We start from the raw sequence: 18,128 nt of genomic DNA on the forward strand, positions 1-18,128 counted from the left end.
CCACAATAAAAACCGTAAGGCACATAATTCATGTTAAATCTTGACTGTTGATATGTGCCGAAGCATATGGATTGAGTATGTAAAAATTTAGGTATATCTACACATTAAAACATGTCTAGATACATGCATATTTTAAAAAGTTGAGGCGTCCTTTTATGAAAGGAGCAAGTATTATTTTATTTTTCTTGCTAAATTATGTTATGTTGCATATCCCTTTACTATTTTGCAGGCATATTACATATAATTGTTATCAAAATCTGTAACAACCTTTTGTATTACTGGATATAGAGAGAGAGTACAAGTTGTTACGATATATCAAGCAAAAAGAAAACAAACCATATTTACGCAAACATGTTCATTGTACATGGAACTTAACGAAATACTATTTGGTTGTGAGGACATATAGTTGATTTTTGCTAGTCCTAATAAATGAAACAAAGTAATTGCTTTTCTAGGCAGATATTCAGCCTAGCTAGCACTAGTAGTTTTAAATAAGTGACCAAAATAACTTTATTGCTAAACTGATAGGATGTGCATGGAGGAGATCAACAGATGAAACTATTTAAGATGATGTTTGATATATACAAATAGCTCTGGATAAACTAGGATGACAAAAGCACTCCATCATTTAGCCCTAGCATTATCAATGCTTTTGGGATGTTTGCAAAAAGAGCATTGGCATTCTTTTGCCTGTAATGTGAACCTCAAGTTGTAGCTCCCCTAGCTGCCTTCCACAACCTAGAATTTCTTCGAGCTCGTTTGGCACGCCTCATCTCATTTCATTTGGCAAGAATTAAATGAAATTGGTGATATCATTTTATTTGGTAAATCCACATGGATACCATGGTACAAAGAGGAATTAAGATTTGACATGGTACGAAATCCATGAAATTCTTAATTGAATTCTAATATCAATGTGGTGGCAGCCAAACAAGTTGATTCTTGGAATCATAAATAAATTATTTCATTTCATCCCCAAATAATAGGAGGCCAACAATCTCTTATGGTTTATGCTAGTGTAGAATAAGGCATAACCCAATGGTGGAAAGAGGCTGATGCCTTTCCGCAGGAATTTTGAGTCTTTATACTCGTAGTTTCAGGAGGATGCACTATCATCTCGATGTAATGTCTAGGTGCTAACAATTTCAAGTTGTTCATTGATGTTGGTTTAGGGTTTAGACTGTTATTCTGTTATTGCTTTTGAGGTTATTTGATTCCAAATTAATCCCCCTAGCTAATGCCTGCGGATAAATTACGTGCTAATTTCCGAAGACAATCAATACTAAATGTACTAACGTACAATCCATGCTCACAGATTAAATATGTGTGTTGTTGTTCATGTTGATTAATATATCTAGTATGTTTGAGTTTTACATTTAATAGCTGATGTAGTCATGTTTAATATTCTAAAATTAATCATGAAAATATTGCCTAATTATCAAACATTGAATTGTTGGAACTACAGATTAATTAATTCTTTGATTCCAACCACACATAATTGGAGCCAATCCATTTCTTATGGTTTAATATGCTGATGTAGAAGGCATCATAATCCAGCGGTAGAAAGAGGTTGTTGTCTTTCCACGTGAATTTTGAGTCTTTGTACTCGTAATTTGAGAAGGATGCACTATTCTTCTTGATGTAATGTGAAGGTGCTAGCAATTTCAATGAAATTGTTACCGTAGTTGTGCAGTGACACTGGTTTGAGTTTAGGCTCTATTATTGGTTGCTGTTTGTGAGGTTATTTATTCCAAATCAACCTAGCACATGCCTGCGGATAAGAGCATCCCCACTCGTTTGGGCTCCCCACGCCCAAATCCGGCGAAATTTAGCGCCGGATGGATGTAGTTTTTGGCCTGGGGAGGCCCATTTTTCCAGCCGCGAGCCCATGGACGCGCACCCACCGCGTGCATAGCGACGGCGCAGTCACCGGGAAGGGCAATCGTCGGAGTTCCCTCGACGCATTGAACCGTCGCGAAGTGGACTGGAGAGCCGAAACGACTCGTCGGGAACGGTCGAAGTGGCCTCGATGCGAGAACCGCCGTAATGGAGCACGAACTCCGCGGAAGAGCAACCGGCGCTCTCTTTCGTCGAGAGACCTACATATACGGTTTTCGACGGGCGACGCCATTCATCTGTTCTCTCGTCACCATCCTCCGTCAACCATGAGCGATATCTCTTGGCCATCGGACACCGACAGCGAGGGGAAGCCGCCTGGATGGCGCCATTGGTGGGAACCAGCTGCATCGTCCAGCAGCGACGATTCCCCCCCGCCGGCCAGCGAGGACGAGTGGGACGACGAGGAGGAGGACGAAGAGGCCGTGGAGCAGGCCGAGGAGCAGGCCGAGGAAGAGGCCGAGGAAGAGGAGGAGGAGCAGGAGCAGGAGGAGGAGCAGGAGGAGGAGGACGAAGAGGCTGATGAGGACGACGACGAGGACTCAACTTCCTCCGACGAGGAGGTGACGAACCGGAAGCGTCGCCGCGACGACGATGAGGCGGGGCCTTCTAAGAAGAAGAAGAAGTAGTTTAGTTTTAAAGTTTTTATATGTAATTTTTATGTTTATTCGAATTATATTCGAAATATATATATAATCTATCTATGTTGCACCAATTGAGAGTTCAAAGCTTTCGTTCGACGAGGGTTTTGCCGTAGATCGGGAAGACGAGGGTTTTGCCGTAGATCGGGAAGACGAGGGTTTTGCCGTAGATCGGAGGCCATTGTCGCCGACAAGTTGGGGCCACGCGCGCTTTCGTTTCGTCCGGAGTCCCCGAGCGCTCCCCGGGGGGCCGGGGATGTCGTGGGATCGCCGGATGGATTTAGGCCCAAATCCGGACGAAAACGAGGAACCGGGGACGCGACTGGGCCGAATTACGCCGTCCGGATGGAAAAAACGCTCGCCGGGGGCCTGTTCGGGGGGACGAGTGGAGATGCTCTAAGGGCATTCACTATGTTGTCTATAAGAATGTTCACAAAAGAAAAGTGTACATCGAAGAGTTTGACATACATAGTGTCATAGTGGAGGCTATTCACAAGCACTTCACAAGCTCAAAAGTTTATGGACAACCTACAAAATTGTAGTCTAGCACAATAAATTTTGGGCCGCACTACCCACTATTAGCTACAAGGTTTATTTTTTAACTACTTTTTCTGACATGTAGAACTTATCTTAAGTTATGCTTTTACGACATACAATACATAGTAGTGAATTTTCTTTGCCATAAATCTGCTACGTGGATCCCAGCTTGTGGGCTTAGCCCAGTGGTTGGGATCGCAGTGGCGCACCCCAACGACCGGAGTTCGATTCCGGAACGAATTTCGGAATTGTCACGCCAAGTCCCACTTCTACTATATCAAAAAAGTGTCTAGTTCCTCCTAGACACGGTTTCATTTTTGACGACGTGGGCTTAGCCCAGTGGTTAGGGTCGCAGTGGTGCACCCTAACGACCGGAGTTCGATTCCTATTAGGGACGAATTTCGGAATTGTCACGCCAAGTCCCGCTTCTACTATATCAAAAAAAATGTCTAGTTCCTCCTAGACATGATTTCATTTTTTTTTCTGAGTTATACGCCAATTTCCGAAGACAATCGATACTAATCCATGCTCACAGATCAGCAGTCGAGGGGAAGAGCCATGACCCAGTGGGTTTGCAGTCACCGAAGAATGAACCGCGCGGCAGACCAATCCCGGAGGTGATCTTTGTGTCCATGTCATAGACGCCCAAGCTGTCCGGGTTGTCGCCGGCGAATACGATTCGCCGTCGATACGTCTCGTCCGCGAAGTAGATGCGGTTCCCTCGCACGCCGCCGCCGCCGTGGCTTGACGCCGTCCGCAGGCCCCTCGAGCCGTGCGCGCCGACGAACAGCGCCTCGTCGTCCTCCAGGCTCGTCACCTCCGACCACCGCCCACAGGCTTCGTCCGCCTCGAACACCTCGAATGACTCGCCCCATTTGCTGCGGACCAGCAGCAGCCTGCCGCCGCCGGAAGGCGAAGGCACGAGGTAGTGCCTCTCCCACTCGTCGAACATCAGGAAGCGCGCCTCGGCTTCGGACTTGGGCACCTCGGCGCCGACGATGCATAGCCGGACGCTGGCTCCGGGTTCGCCGGCGGCGGCCAGGTCGTAGGCGCAGAGTGTGCCGCGGTCGTACAGCGCGTACAGCTTCCCGCGGTGAAGCACAATCTCCAGAAGATCATCCGCGCCTTCGGGAGGCGGCGGCGCTGGCGACCACGAGCGCGCGACGCCCGGCCGGCAGAAGGCGATGGTGTGGTGGCCGTCGAAGTAGCCCATGGCGGCGACGAGCTCGCCGCCCGGGCACACGACGATCCTGCCTATCCGAGCGGGCGGGAGCACCATGCTGGTCTCCTCCGACAACAGTGGCCAGTGGGTTCCTAAGGAGGAGGTGGCCGTCGCCGGCGCGGCAGAGGATCCACCGGTCGAAGGCTTCCCAGGAGCGGGCGTGGATGTGGACGGGGAGGCTGAGGCGGGCGCCGTCGGGGAAGCCGACGAAGACGCACTTGTGAGAGGTGGTGAGCCACGGCAGCGGCGGCGGGAGGATCCGCCGCTGCTGCTTGGCGGCGTGGCGCCACTGCCGGCACACGCAGCCGAAGCGGGCGCGGTCGGCCAAGGACGGCATGCGGCTCAGGATGACGCCGCCGATCTCGGACGAGAGGTTCGACCAGCCACGCGCCGACGTGGAGGTGCGCGTCCGTTTGCTCGGCCTCGCGGCCATGGCGTCGTCGTCCATTGCACTCGCACACGACGATTGATCCAATGCTTGGGAGGGACTGCTATTTGACGAGAGGGATTCCGGCCGGCCGAATCCGAATCGAAGTCTGATTGTCACACGCCGAACATTTGGATAATCCCATGGGTTGCCACCGAGTCCTATCCCAATTTGGATTGTCCTTCGCTTCACGTCCATACTAGTTGCCGTTGGCTACCCATTATTCGCATCTAAACTTTGATCTTTTATTCGAAACACATTATAAATATAAATATGTACATACATGCATCTCTATAAACGCACGCAAAAACTATCCCTAAGAGTTAATAGCATAAAACCACCACATTGATGACGAAATTTACCGTATACTACCAGTTTACGTTTGCGGGACAGAAAACCACCACATTTTGCTTGGTTTTTGCGGAATGCCCTAAACCCGAATTAATCCGAAATTGACACGGTTTTTACCATTGGGGTCTGATGATGTGGCAGGAATCTGTGAGATGGAGAGGGACCCACATAATAGTTCAATTTAAAAAATCCAAAATATCTGTAGAAAATTCTGCCAAGCCATCTCGCACCGCACGCCGCCACCGCATGGCCGAGCCCGCCCGCCGCCGCCTCACCGTCTGTGCTCGTCCGCCGCCGCGCACCTCGCCGTTCGCCGCCACGCGCCGTGCGCACCGGCCTGCCGTCCGTGGATCCGACTTGCGGCTTGAGAGGAGGAGGAGGAGGGCACGGGGGAGGTGGAGGTCAACCCCGCCATGATCGGCAAAGGGCGCCGCCGCTACACTCTTGCTCGCGGCCGAAGGCCGGCCCCCTACCTCCACGCCTCCCCTGCTCCACTCGTGTGAGGGCGCCGCAGAGCGCCGCCGCCGCAGCCCTCTTAGCGTTGTGGCGGAGCTCCCGACGGCGGGTGGGGAGGGCGCGGCCACGGGCCATGGCACGCCAGCGGGAATGGGGCGGGGGGCCAAACCGGGGGTGAGCTGAGGCGGCCTGGACGGAGATGCGCGCGGCGGCGGCCTGGCCGGAGAAGCGCGCGGCGGCGGCCTGAGAAGCACGGTCGGGTCGGGATTGGGAAGCAGATGATCTCTCCTTTTTTTGATTTTCCACACTTTTTTTTAATGTTGCCTGGCAGGTTGGACCAAGGTCCATGTCAGCAGGTTCACTAACTGTGATGCCACCTCAACCTGATGGGATTCGTAGCATAGAAAACAAAAAATTTCCTACCGCAAGAACGAAGACCAAGCCAAGATGCAATCTAGTAGACGGTAGCAACGAGGGGATCACGAGACTAACCCTTGAAGATTTCCAAAACCTACGAGATTAGATCTCGTTGTTGCAGAAGATGATCACTTGCCGCTTTCAAAAGCGCGTAGAAGATCTTGACGGTGCCACAATCGGGCAGCACCACCGTACTCGGTCACACGTTCGGTGTTGATGAAGACGACGTCCTTCTCCTCGTTCCAGCGGGCAGCGGAAGTAGTAGATCCTCCTCGGAATCCCGGCAGCACGACGGCGTGGTGGCGGTGGTGGTGGAGATATCCGGCAGGGCTTCGTCTAAGCGCTACGGGAGGTGTATGAGGAGGGAGGTGAGCTAGGGTTTGGGAGAGAGGGGGTAGGGGCGCCGGCCAGGGGCTCCCCTATGGTGGTGCGGCCAAGTCATAAGGCTGCCCCCTTCCTCTCCTCCTCATTATATAGGTGGAACCCCAAGGGTTTGCCCAAAGTCTTCGAATAAGACCCCAACAGAAAAACTGCCTTGTGGACGAAACCTAGAGGGACAGGGACTCTCCCCTTTCCCCTTTGTTGGCCGGCCAAGGAGGTGGAGTCCACCATGGACTCCACCCTCCCACTTGGTTGGCTGGTTTAGGGTTGGTGGAGTCCCTCCGGGACTCCTCCTTCCATAGTGATTTATTCCGGATGATTCTAGAAACAACCTTCCATAAATGCACCAGATCATTTCCAAACTTGGAAAGTGACTATCAATATATGAATCTTATTCTCCAGACCATTCCGGACCTCCTCGTGATGTCTTGGATTCCATCCGAGACTCCGAACAAAACTTCGAACTCCATTCCATATTCCATATCTAGTTAAAATGACATCAAACCTTAAGTGTGTCACCCTACGGTTCGTGAACTATGCAGACATGGTCGAGACTTCTCTCCGACCAATAACCAATAGCGGGATCTGGAGATCCATAATGGCTCCCACACATTCAACAATAACTTAGTGATCGATTGAACCATTTACATACGATACCGATTCCCTTTGTCTCGCGATATTTTACTTGTCCGAGGTTTGATCATCGGTATCTCTATACCTCGTTCAACCTCGTCTCTGACAAGTACTCTGTACTCGTACCGTGGCATATCATCTCTTGTGAACCTTTCATATGCTTGCAAGCTAATCAGATGACATTCCACCGAGAGGGCCCAGAGTATATCTATCCGTCATCGGGATGGACAATATCCCACTCTTGATCCATATGCCTCAACTCATACTTTCCGAATACTTAATCCCACCTTTATAACCACCCATTTACGCAGTGGCGTTTGATGTAATCAAAGTACTCTTCCGGCATAAGTGATTTACATGATCTCATGGTCGAAGGACTAGGTAACTATGTATCAATGTTATGCAAATGAACTTAATGACGTGATCTTATGCTACGCTTAATTGGGTGTGTCCATTACATCATTCATCAATGACATAACCTTGTTATTAATAACATCCAATGTTCATGATCACGAAATCATGATCATCTATTAATCAACAAGCTAGTTATACAAGAGGCTTACTAGGGACTCCTTGTTGTTTACATAACACACATGTATCAATGTTTTGGTTAATACAATTATAGCATGGTATGCAAACATTATCATAAACACAAAGATATATTATAATAACCATTTTATTATTGCCTCTTGGGCATATCTCCAACAGTCTCCCACTTGCACTAGAGTCAATAATCCAGTTTACATTTGTAAAGATATAACACCTTGGTCTTCCGGTGTTTTATCATGTTTTGCTTACGGGAGAGTTTTTTAGTCAACGGATCTGACACGCTCAGAAACATATGTATTTTGCAATTCATTTGCGTCTCAACGCATCACTCATTTTCCAAATGAGTAGGCATTAATCATATATGTTCAGCCTTTTGGTGGAACCTTAATTCCACGGTCTGAAATATGTCACTAATATTGTCGTATACAATATAGCTTCAAAGTTCTGACACTATCGGAACTACACCAAGTTCTCAAAGAACTCTTCGACTTAAACATCCTCAGTCATTGTCAAAACAATAACATACTCTGCCTTCATTTGTAGAATCCGTCACAATATTTTTAACTCATCTAAATCTAGCATAGACAACTTCTAGCTTATTGTGCTACCTTTTAAACAACACATAGTCTAACTTGAGATTGAAATTTTATTTCTACATGTGACAAAACTAATATCGGTGCAACACCTTACAGCGATTTTGTTTGTCATTTCTCCATACAAAATTATATATATATATATCCTTGGTTCTTCTAAAGTACACAAGGATATTCTTACTGTCGTCCAATGATCATCATATGAATCATTATGGTACATGCTCATAACACTTTAGAGCACATGACGTCTGATTGTGTACATATTATTTGTGATCTATAATCACTCATGTATTTTTACTCATTGAGTGTCAGATACACTCAAGTCTTGTTAAACCTTCACATGACAAAAACATTTTCTTAATATTTCTATATTGAACTACTTCAATATCCATTCTATGTACTTTGACTTAAACTTATTATGTGTTTCAATCTATCTTCATAGATCTTGACACTAAATATGTTTCAGTCCATATTCTTTCATTGAAGTTAATTCTCAATGAAACCTTTTAATCAAGTATATAATTACATCATTTATAACCAACTATATGTCATCTACATAAAGTATTATAAATATGTCTCAGCGCTCCCAATTAATTTCTTGCAAATGCAAGCATCTTCATCGTTTCTGATGAAATCAAAAACTCTTTGACTATTTCATCCGGTGAAGATTCCAACTCCGCGATACTCACTTTATCAATTGAAGTTTGTATACCTATCTAGTATTCCACGGACTAGCAAAACTCTTGTTTGTATCTTGTATACACATTTAATACACACTTCTGTTAAGTAATGTATTTTTCCATCCTACTAGCATATCTCATAAAAGAAATACGTAGCGATTACTAGAATAATTCACATAGACTATAAGCATCGCCACAGGAGATCTAATCTTATCGTAGTCAACTCTTTGAACTTTGTCGTAAACAATTTTTCGACAAGTTGAGCTTATTCAAGGATATTCCATCCAAGTCCATCAATTTTATAGATCCATTTACTTTCAAAAAGTATTTATCTATCTTGGATTTCATGGCGTATAGCCATTTTAACGGAGTCAGGGCCCATCATAACTTCTTTATTTGTAGTTGGTTTATTATTGTTCAAAATCAATCCTTTGTCGACAAATCATTTATTTGATCGCAAAGTAAACCATACCTACAAGGTTCAATATGTACTTCGATCTCCATGGCTAAAACACTTTGTATTCATGGGAGCCATGATCGTCGTGGCCGCTTCCGGAACCATTTCCGATGCTACGCTACTCTGATCATTATGCTCAGGTTCATAAACCTTATCAAGTTCTATTGTCATCCCACTCAAATACTTCGCTAGAAAACAATTTCTTGGAAATAAGAAACATTGACAAACACTTTTGTCTTTGTCTCCATAGTGGAAAGAATTCCCAATCAAAACTCTGGGATAATCAACAAAGACATTCATCCGATTTTGGTTGTAAACTTATTTACATATGCTATGCATACCAAAATTAAATAAAGGACTATTAAGGTTCATACCCATGCCATAACTCGTATGGTGTCATTTCAACGGATCATGATGATGCTCTATTTAGTGTAAAACGGTAGTCTCTAAAGCATAATCCACAAAAATATAATGGCGTCATTTTATTTTATCTCATCATTAACCCAACAAGGTTTGGATACATCTCCCGGTTACTATATCATCACTATGATACTCCAAGAAATGTGAGTTGTAGAACAATTTCATAACTCTCTTAGATGTTCGCTAAAACTTGTAATTCAAATATTTCCACCATGATCCAATCATAGATATTTGACTTTTCTATTACGATGATTTCCACTTCATGCTGAAATTTATTTGAATCCATTCAAATGTTTCAAACTTCTTCCTTATCGAATATATCCACATATATATACTCAATTCATTGTTGGAAGTTCTCATGAAGTAGAAGAATCTCCCGCACACAACTATGTCCAGTGAACCACATACATCATCATGTATGTTTCTACTAAATTAGTTGCCCGTTCAACTCTTGGCCTATGAACTATATTTTAGTCATTCTCTTTAGAAAAGATTTGCAAGCGCCAAATGACATAGGCATCCCAAATGGGCCTGCCGAATATAGTACCCGGGGTTTAATGAAGGCCCACTACCCGAAGAATAAGAAGATTCGAGAGCCCAAGATGTATTTAAGGAAAAGATAGAGCTGTAATAGGAAGTGTTATTTGTAATCTGGCGGGATGAGTTAGAAACCGTCTCGGACTCTGTAAACTTGTATAACACGAATCCCTCGGCTCCACCTCCTATATAAAGGGGGAGTCGAGGGACGAAGAATCAATCGAATCATTGTCTGCAAACCCTAGTTTTCATATTCGTCGAGTACTTTCCGGCTGAAACCTTCGAGATCTACTTACCCTCTACTTCCAACTAAACCCTAGCCTACAATCCATAGGCATTGACAAGTTGATACCTTGTCAATTGGCGCCGTCCGTGGGAACTAGAGGCGTAAGGAGCTGATCTCGATGGCACGCTCAAGATCTTCGACATCGTCAACCGCAAGCAACACAATGGATCGAGGTAAACAGATCGCTGCTGGTCTTGTCGATTTTGTTCAGCTCCCACCCTCCCGTTTGGATGCATATGCGTATCTGGCGGAGCCCATGGAGATGACGTTCGGAAGGTTTCACTTTCGCGTCGAGAAGGAAGGATCGTATCGTGTCGAGATTCCGATTTCGTCGGGATCGTCGGTGATCGATTCAGATTTTTCAAGCTATGCATCGTCAACTGAGTCAGGAGAAGAAGGAACCTCGGCGACACGTTACGTCAGCACCAGAACAAGAGAGAAACTCGCCAAGATCTTCAACGACATGTCGTTTGAGTCATCTGCGGACTCATATATAAGCGATGGCTCAAGCAATGTCGACAGTTATGACTTTATCGACAAATCTATCACAGTGGGCAAGGTCTTCATCAATCTCAACGATGATGTCACCAAACCCAACGTAGATCTGAGTACAAAGTATCATCAGATTTACGCCATTGAAGATCAAGAGGAGACATCCGAGGCTTTCGACAGTCTGGGAAATCCATACGTCGATCCCTCTAATCTGCGGCAAGGCCTGGGCAACAAATACGTCGGGCCAGAGCCGCGAGATAGAGTTCAACTTTCACAAGCAGCGTGGGACAGAGCCGCGAGAGCTATGAACGGCACAGAACCAATGGCTACCACGGCCACACCAGAAGAACTGCAAGCATATCAATATAGGCTCGCACGAGCTGCCAGGGAATTGGAAAAACAGACAGCTGAGTTGAACAGGAGAAAGGAGGCAGCTTCTGCATCCAGCAGGAGAAGGGCAGATTTAAGTCGACAATCTAGAACTACGGGTGATAGCCATCGGGAGGCGCGGAACAGAGCAAGATCAAGGCTGCAACACATACCCGAAGCAGAAAGAGAGCACTTGGTCCAGAACCTCGACATGTCCTTCATGTCGATAGATACAAGAGGAAACATCATCCCTAAGACACCAGAGGCTGGGTATATGGCGACACATGCTTTTATCCTTGCGTCTAAACCACCTCCAGGTGATCCAAGGGAAACATTGTACAATATGGCGGTAGCAGGAGTTGGAGCTATGGGGACAGCGTTTGTATCAACGCCTCCCGAAGGAGCGGCAAGGCAAAATAGTCCACGACCTGCAGCAGCAACAGCGGCAGCACCTGAAGGGCCAAGTGGAGCAAGAGACACGAGAAGCACAGCAAGAGTCGGCAGTAGCGCGGCAAAGCAGAAGGGATCATCGGCAATCTCCGGAATTGACCGACGAAGATATGTGTGGCTTGCCATGCTTTACGAGGAGAGTCCGGAAAACTCGAGTCCCCTCAGGATTCAAGTTACCCGATAATTTCAAGAAGTTCGACGGCCTTCAAGATCCAGAGGATTGGCTAGTCGACTATCTGGAGACGGTGAAGCTCACAGGAGGAACTAGGGCAACAGCCATGCAAAGCATCCAGGTGCATTTGAGTGGAGCCGCACGATCTTGGATAAAGAAACTCGCTCCAGGATCCATCGACAGCTAGGAAAGTTTCGAGGATGTGTTCGTCAAAAATTTTAGATCCACGTGCAAAAAACCCGCGTCGTTAGAGGAGTTGAGAGCGTGTCGACAAAAGCCAGATGAGCCAATGAGGAAGTACATCCAGAGGTGGAATATCATTAAAAACTCGGCAGAAAATATATCTGACGAGAGAGCAATAGATGCGTTTGTCGCAGGAGTCAGGCGTGGAGATTTCGTCGAAGACTTGGGAAGGACCAATCCAAAGACAGTATCCGCGTTAATGGAGATAGCAAATAAATGGGCAGATGGAGAAGACGCTGTCCACAACAAACGACACAGGTCGCCAGAGGAGGACCGCGGTCGAAACTATCAACCGAGGCGAAGATTTCCTCGGACGTACCAGAACTACGACGCTCCAGGACAAATTTCGGCAGGTTTTCGGACAAATACAGGAGGAAGCAACAGAGATGATTACCAGAGAAGCAGTGAGCAGCGAGGTGATAACAGGGATGATTCACGCAACAGGCAAAATAGCGGGCCTAGGTTCCCAAGACCTTTCGTGTCCCCTGAAGAGATGATGAATGGACCGTGCCAGATGCATTTTTTTCTCGACAGCAACGGAAAAAGACAGTCAGGGCACTTGCAGAAGGATTGTCGAAATTTTCAAGCAATGTTGCGGTATGCAGAACGCTAATGCGCGGGCAGCACAGAGAAATCCTCGAGAACCCGTAAGCGAGATTCACTTGCCGCCTCCTCCCGCGATTACAGACGACAATCGGCATCAGCTCAGAATAGCGGCAGCACTGCACCACCACCTTATGTTGATCCTAATTCCAATGGAGCGTTGTTGATGATCCGAAGGGAAGGCCGTCCAATAGAGCTCGTAAAGTAATCTCACGACAGGTGTTTATGGCAGAGAAAATGCCTCCACCAACAGCTTGAGTACCTTAATTGGTCGAGGACAAGATATCGGCTTCACAATAGCAGATCATCCGCAGCAAGTTCCTCGGCCAGGGGCCAAGACTTATTCTCGCCAAAGTTATCGCGGGATTTGATGTCTCTCGAGTGTTCATAGACGGCGGCAACAGCTTAAACCTTATGTATGCAGATACATTGCGGAAGATGAACATATCCTTAGCAAACTTGAAACCAACAGACACAAGGTTCCATGGCATCACACCGGAGAAACCAAGTTATCCATTGGGAAAGATCAATCTCGACGTTCAGTTTGGGACCCGAGAAAATTATAGAATCGAGAGGCTCGAATTTGAAGTCGTGGATTTTCCGTCGCAATATCACGCTCTGTTGGGACGACCAGCATATGCTAGATTTATGGCAGTGCCACACTATACATACTTGTTGTGGAGGTTGCCTGGACCAAAGGGACCAATCACAGTTAAAGGAAGCTTTGCCTTAGCCGATAAGTGCGACAAGGATTTCCACCGGTTGTCAGAAACCTTCGGGATGCAAGCTGAGTACTTGGCATCAAAAAGCATGACTGATTACGACGTACTGCCAGACGTTGGAAGGCCAAACAAAGAATCAACTTTCAGTACCGAGAAAAATTCAAAAGAGGTGCAGATTCACCCGACAGACCCAAAAAAGACGACATCTATCGCAAACGACATGGATATCGCATAGGAAAGCGCGCTCGTCAAGTTCCTCCGTGAGCACTGGAAAATCTTCGCATGGTGTCCAGCTGACATGCCAGGAGTACCCAGGGAACTTGCCGAGCACCACCTAAACTTGGATCCACTAGCAAGACCAATCAAACAACCTTTGCGGCGTTTTTCGGAACCAAACCGCAAAGCCATGCTGTCAGAAATTAATCGACTACAAGAAGCTGGTTTTATCAAAGAGATATTCCACGAAGCCACATGGGTAGCAAATCCGTGTCTTTGGTACCGAAGAAAAACACTAAGGTCCTTCGCATGTGCGTCGACTTTACGTGTGTCAATAAACATTGTCCAAAGGATCACTTTCCCCTCCCGAGGATCGATCAAATTATCGACTCCACGGCTGGATGTGAACGTCTTTCCTTCCTGGATGCATATTCTGGTTATAACCAGATCAGATTGAAAGAAGAAGATGAAGTAAAGACCGCGTTTATTACACCTTACGGCGTGTTTTGCTACAGAACAATGCCCTTTGGTCTAAAAAATGCGGGAGCAACGTATCAAAGGATGATGCAGAAGTGTTTGGCGACACAGATTGGGAAGAACGTGCAAGTATACATTGATGATGTCGTCATAACATCAAAAAAGGGGGCAACGCTGATCGAGGATCTCAAGGAAACCTTCGACAACCTTGATAAGTTCTGCCTCAAACTGAACCCGACGAAGTGTTCCTTTGGCGTCCCAGCAGGAGAACTTTTGGGGTTTCTAGTCTCAGCAAGAGGGATTGAAGCAAATCCCGACAAAATACAGGCTATCGTAACAATGAGGAAGCCAACAAAGTTGAAGGAGATACAACAGCTAACGGGGCGAGTCGCAGCTTTGAGCAGATTCGTCGCTAGGCTGGGAGAAAAGGCACTGCCGTTCTACGCTTTGATAAAACAAGGAGATAAATTTCAGTGGAACGAAGAAGCTGACAGAGCTTTCGAGGATTTGAAGCGCACAATCTCGACACCGCCAATTCTGGTGGCACCAAAAGAAAGGGAACCCCTCCTGCTATATATCGCAGCCACACCCCAAGTGGTGAGCACGGTGCTAGTTGTCGAAAGGGAAGAAGAAGGAAAACTCCACGGCGTGCAGAGGCCAGTATACTTCGTCAGCGAAGTTTTATCGCCATCAAAACAAAGGTATCCGCAGTACCAAAAGATAGCATATGGAGTATTTACGACAGCACGAAAATTGCGCCACTATTTTTCGGCACATCTGATCATAGTGGTCAATGAAGCTCCCTTGTCAAATATACTGAACAACCCAGAAGCTACGGGTCGTGTCTCCCTTTGGGGAATAGAACTTTCCCCTCGGGACATCACGTATGAAAAAAGAAAAGCAATAAAATTGCAAATACTGCCGGACTTCATCGCAGAGTGGATGGAGTTGCAAAATACAGGACCTCCAGATTTATCGAGAACTTGGACCATGAACTTCGACGGGTCCAAAAGACTGGAAGGAGCTGGCGCAGGAGTAGTACTCATATCACCTGAAGGTGACAAGTTGAAGTACATCCTTCGGATGACGTTCCCTAATGCATCTAACAATGAAGCAGAATATGAGGCTCTCATACACGGAATGAAGATGGCGAAAGCCTGCGGAGCAACTCGACTAAAAATCTTTGGCGACTCACACCTGGTGGCACAGCAAGTTATGAACCAATGTGATGCAGTCAATGATAGCATGATGGCATACAAGGAGGTATACAACGAACTCGAGAAGTTGTTCGATGGATGCGAAGTAAACCATATTAGCAGATTGAGCAACGACGAAGCCGATGTTCTTGCAAACATCGGGTCGCAATGCCTTGCAGTCCCGCCAGGAGTATTCTGGGAAGAAATAACAGAGAGATCCACTAAGTCGACAAAATCAAAAAAGAAGGAGAAGAAACCCTCGGGGGCTACCAAGGAAAAGCAAGAGGACGAAGAAGAAGATCAGGACCTGGTCATGGTGATACAGATACCGTGGATGCAGCCGTACATATCATACATCCTGAGGAAAGAAATACCCGACGATCCAGTTGAGGCAAGGCGAGTAATTCGACGCTCCAAAGCTTTCACGGTGGTCAAGGGAGAATTGTATAAGCGAAGTATTTCAGGCGTCTTGCAAAGGTGCGTCACACCAGAAGAAGGAAGAATAATTCTGAAGGATGTACACGAGGGAATATGTGGCCACCACGCAAGTAGTCGAGCTATCGCAGCCAAAGTTTTTCGGGCAGGATTCTACTGGTTGACAGCAATTGAGGACGCCAAGGACATAGTAAGAACTTGCGACGCGTGTCAAAGGTTTGCCGCAAAACCTCACTCTCCAGCAGCAGAGCTAGCACCAATACCATTGTCATGGCCCTTTGCTCAATGGGGACTTGATATGGTGGGTAAATTACACAAATCCTGGCCAGGAGGAAAGGAGTACATGCTAGTAGCTGTCGATAAGTTTACAAAGTGGATAGAAACGAAGCCGATAAATTCACCAGATGGAGCATCCGCAGTAAAATTCGTAAAAGGCCTCGTCTTCAGATTTGGAGTGCCCCATAGTATCGTCACAGACAACGGCAGTAACTTCACATCCCATGAATTCAAAGATTATTGCGAAGAGGTGGGTATCAAGTTGAACTTTGCGTCAGTTGCACATCCTCAAACCAATGGGCAAGTCGAGAAAGCCAATGGTATCATCTGTAATGGCATTAAGAAGCGCTTGTTAGGACCACTAGAAAAAGCTCGACATACCTGGCCAGAAGAACTACCAAGCGTGTTGTGGAGCATCCGAACAACACCAAACACAGCAACGCAGGAAACTCCGTTTTTTCTGGTTCATGGAGCAGAAGCAGTACTACCAATCGAGATAGAGCACAATTCTCCACGTATCGCTGAATATGACGAAGAAACATCGAGAAGAGCGCTAGAGGACGACGTCGACGCACTTGATGAAGCTCGAGATGAAGTATTATCTCGGGTAACCAAATATCAACAGGACTTGAAGAATTACCATAGTTGACGTTTGCGGCCAAGATCTTTTCAGGTGGGCGACCTAGTTCTTCGGCTCACGCAAAAAAGTCATGAAAAACTCGAGTCACCGTGGCTTGGCCCTTACATCGTCACGGAAGTAATCGGAGGAGGAGCATACAGGATAAAGGACAAGAAGATAGGGGTGGAGGAGCCAAACCCCTGGAACGTGGCGCAACTTAGGCGGTTCTACGCCTAGAGTCGAAATATAGTCCTTGTAAAACTTCAATGTACTGAAACGCCCGCGAGTTTTCAGACGCACTCTTTTCCTTTTTCGGGGCACCGAGTGGGGCCGGAGAAGGTTTTTAATGAGGCGGGCTCGCGGTGCTGCAATATAATAAAGATAGTGACAATATAACTTTTCTTCGTTATCGACATGACCCAAGTCTTTGCTCCTACGAATTTCAATGTAGCTCATCGACAAAAGAAAAACCTTGCCTTGGTATTCAAATACCTCGTGAGTCAATAAAAATACAAAATAGTACTCAATAAAAAGCTCGGGGGCTCATATTCGCCTTAAATATATAAATGCCTTGGTTCAAAACCTCGCAAATATACAAATATAGTAAAGAGTCACCGAAACACTCGGGGGCTAGACAAACAGAGAAATATAATGGTTGCTTTACAATACAGTCATGGATTACAAAGAAGAAATATCTACAAGAAGAAAATAACTAGTCTTGATTCAGTATGTCATCAAGAGTAACTCTGTTTTCCTCAGGAGCAGCACCAAGAAAATCGGCATAATGGCCATCGGCAAAAAAGTCGGCATCCATCCGAAGCAGGTCCTCAATCATTTCTTTGGCTATGGGCGTAACCTTCGTGTTAATCCTGTCAACACCAACTCTCCGACGCTTTACCTTTCGGTGAACCTTCTCGACAACCTGGGTAAGGTCAAGTTTCGAGTGGCAGATCTGGAGCATGATAAGAGCAAATCTGGCGCCAGCTACTAGTTGGGCTTTGACAAAATCATGGATACTGCGAGCATCCTTAAACCTTTCCATCAATTCAGGAAGAGTTTTTGGTTGGACGTTCCGAGGAAACATGGAGTTGTAAACCATGGACAAGGTTTTGGTACAGAAGTCAAGGAAATCGCGAGTTTGAGAGGTGCGATCTTGAAATCTGACAATTTGGCGGGTCCTCTCCGGGGTAGCCCAAAACAAAGAACCATGGTCCAGGGAAAGATTAACAAGGAGGTTCGTCCTAGCACTTACTCTCTCCTCCTCGGCAGCAGCATCAGTAAAGGCACCTATCAAAACAAAGAAGTGGAAACCTTTAAGAGACAATAGCATGAAGATGAAAGATATCAGAGGATGAAACAGGCATACCCGACATAT

General features: G+C 46.3%; 1 protein-coding gene across 1 annotated transcript; it reads right to left on the reverse strand.

Moving 5' to 3' along the window:
- Nucleotides 1-3,603: 3,603 nt before the first annotated feature.
- LOC127310675 (uncharacterized) lies at nt 3,604-4,744 on the reverse strand. The gene is made up of 2 exons (XM_051341325.1): nt 4,431-4,744; nt 3,604-4,354 (listed from the first exon to the last, which is right to left on the reverse strand). The coding sequence occupies exons 1-2, from the start codon at nt 4,742-4,744 to the stop codon at nt 3,604-3,606; spliced, it is 1,065 nt and encodes a 354-aa protein (XP_051197285.1).
- Between the last annotated feature and the right edge of the window lie 13,384 nt (nt 4,745-18,128).

The sequence above is a fragment of the Lolium perenne genome, chromosome 6 (assembly GCF_019359855.2).
Source record: "Lolium perenne isolate Kyuss_39 chromosome 6, Kyuss_2.0, whole genome shotgun sequence".
In the NCBI taxonomy this organism is placed as follows: Eukaryota; Viridiplantae; Streptophyta; class Magnoliopsida; order Poales; family Poaceae; genus Lolium; species Lolium perenne.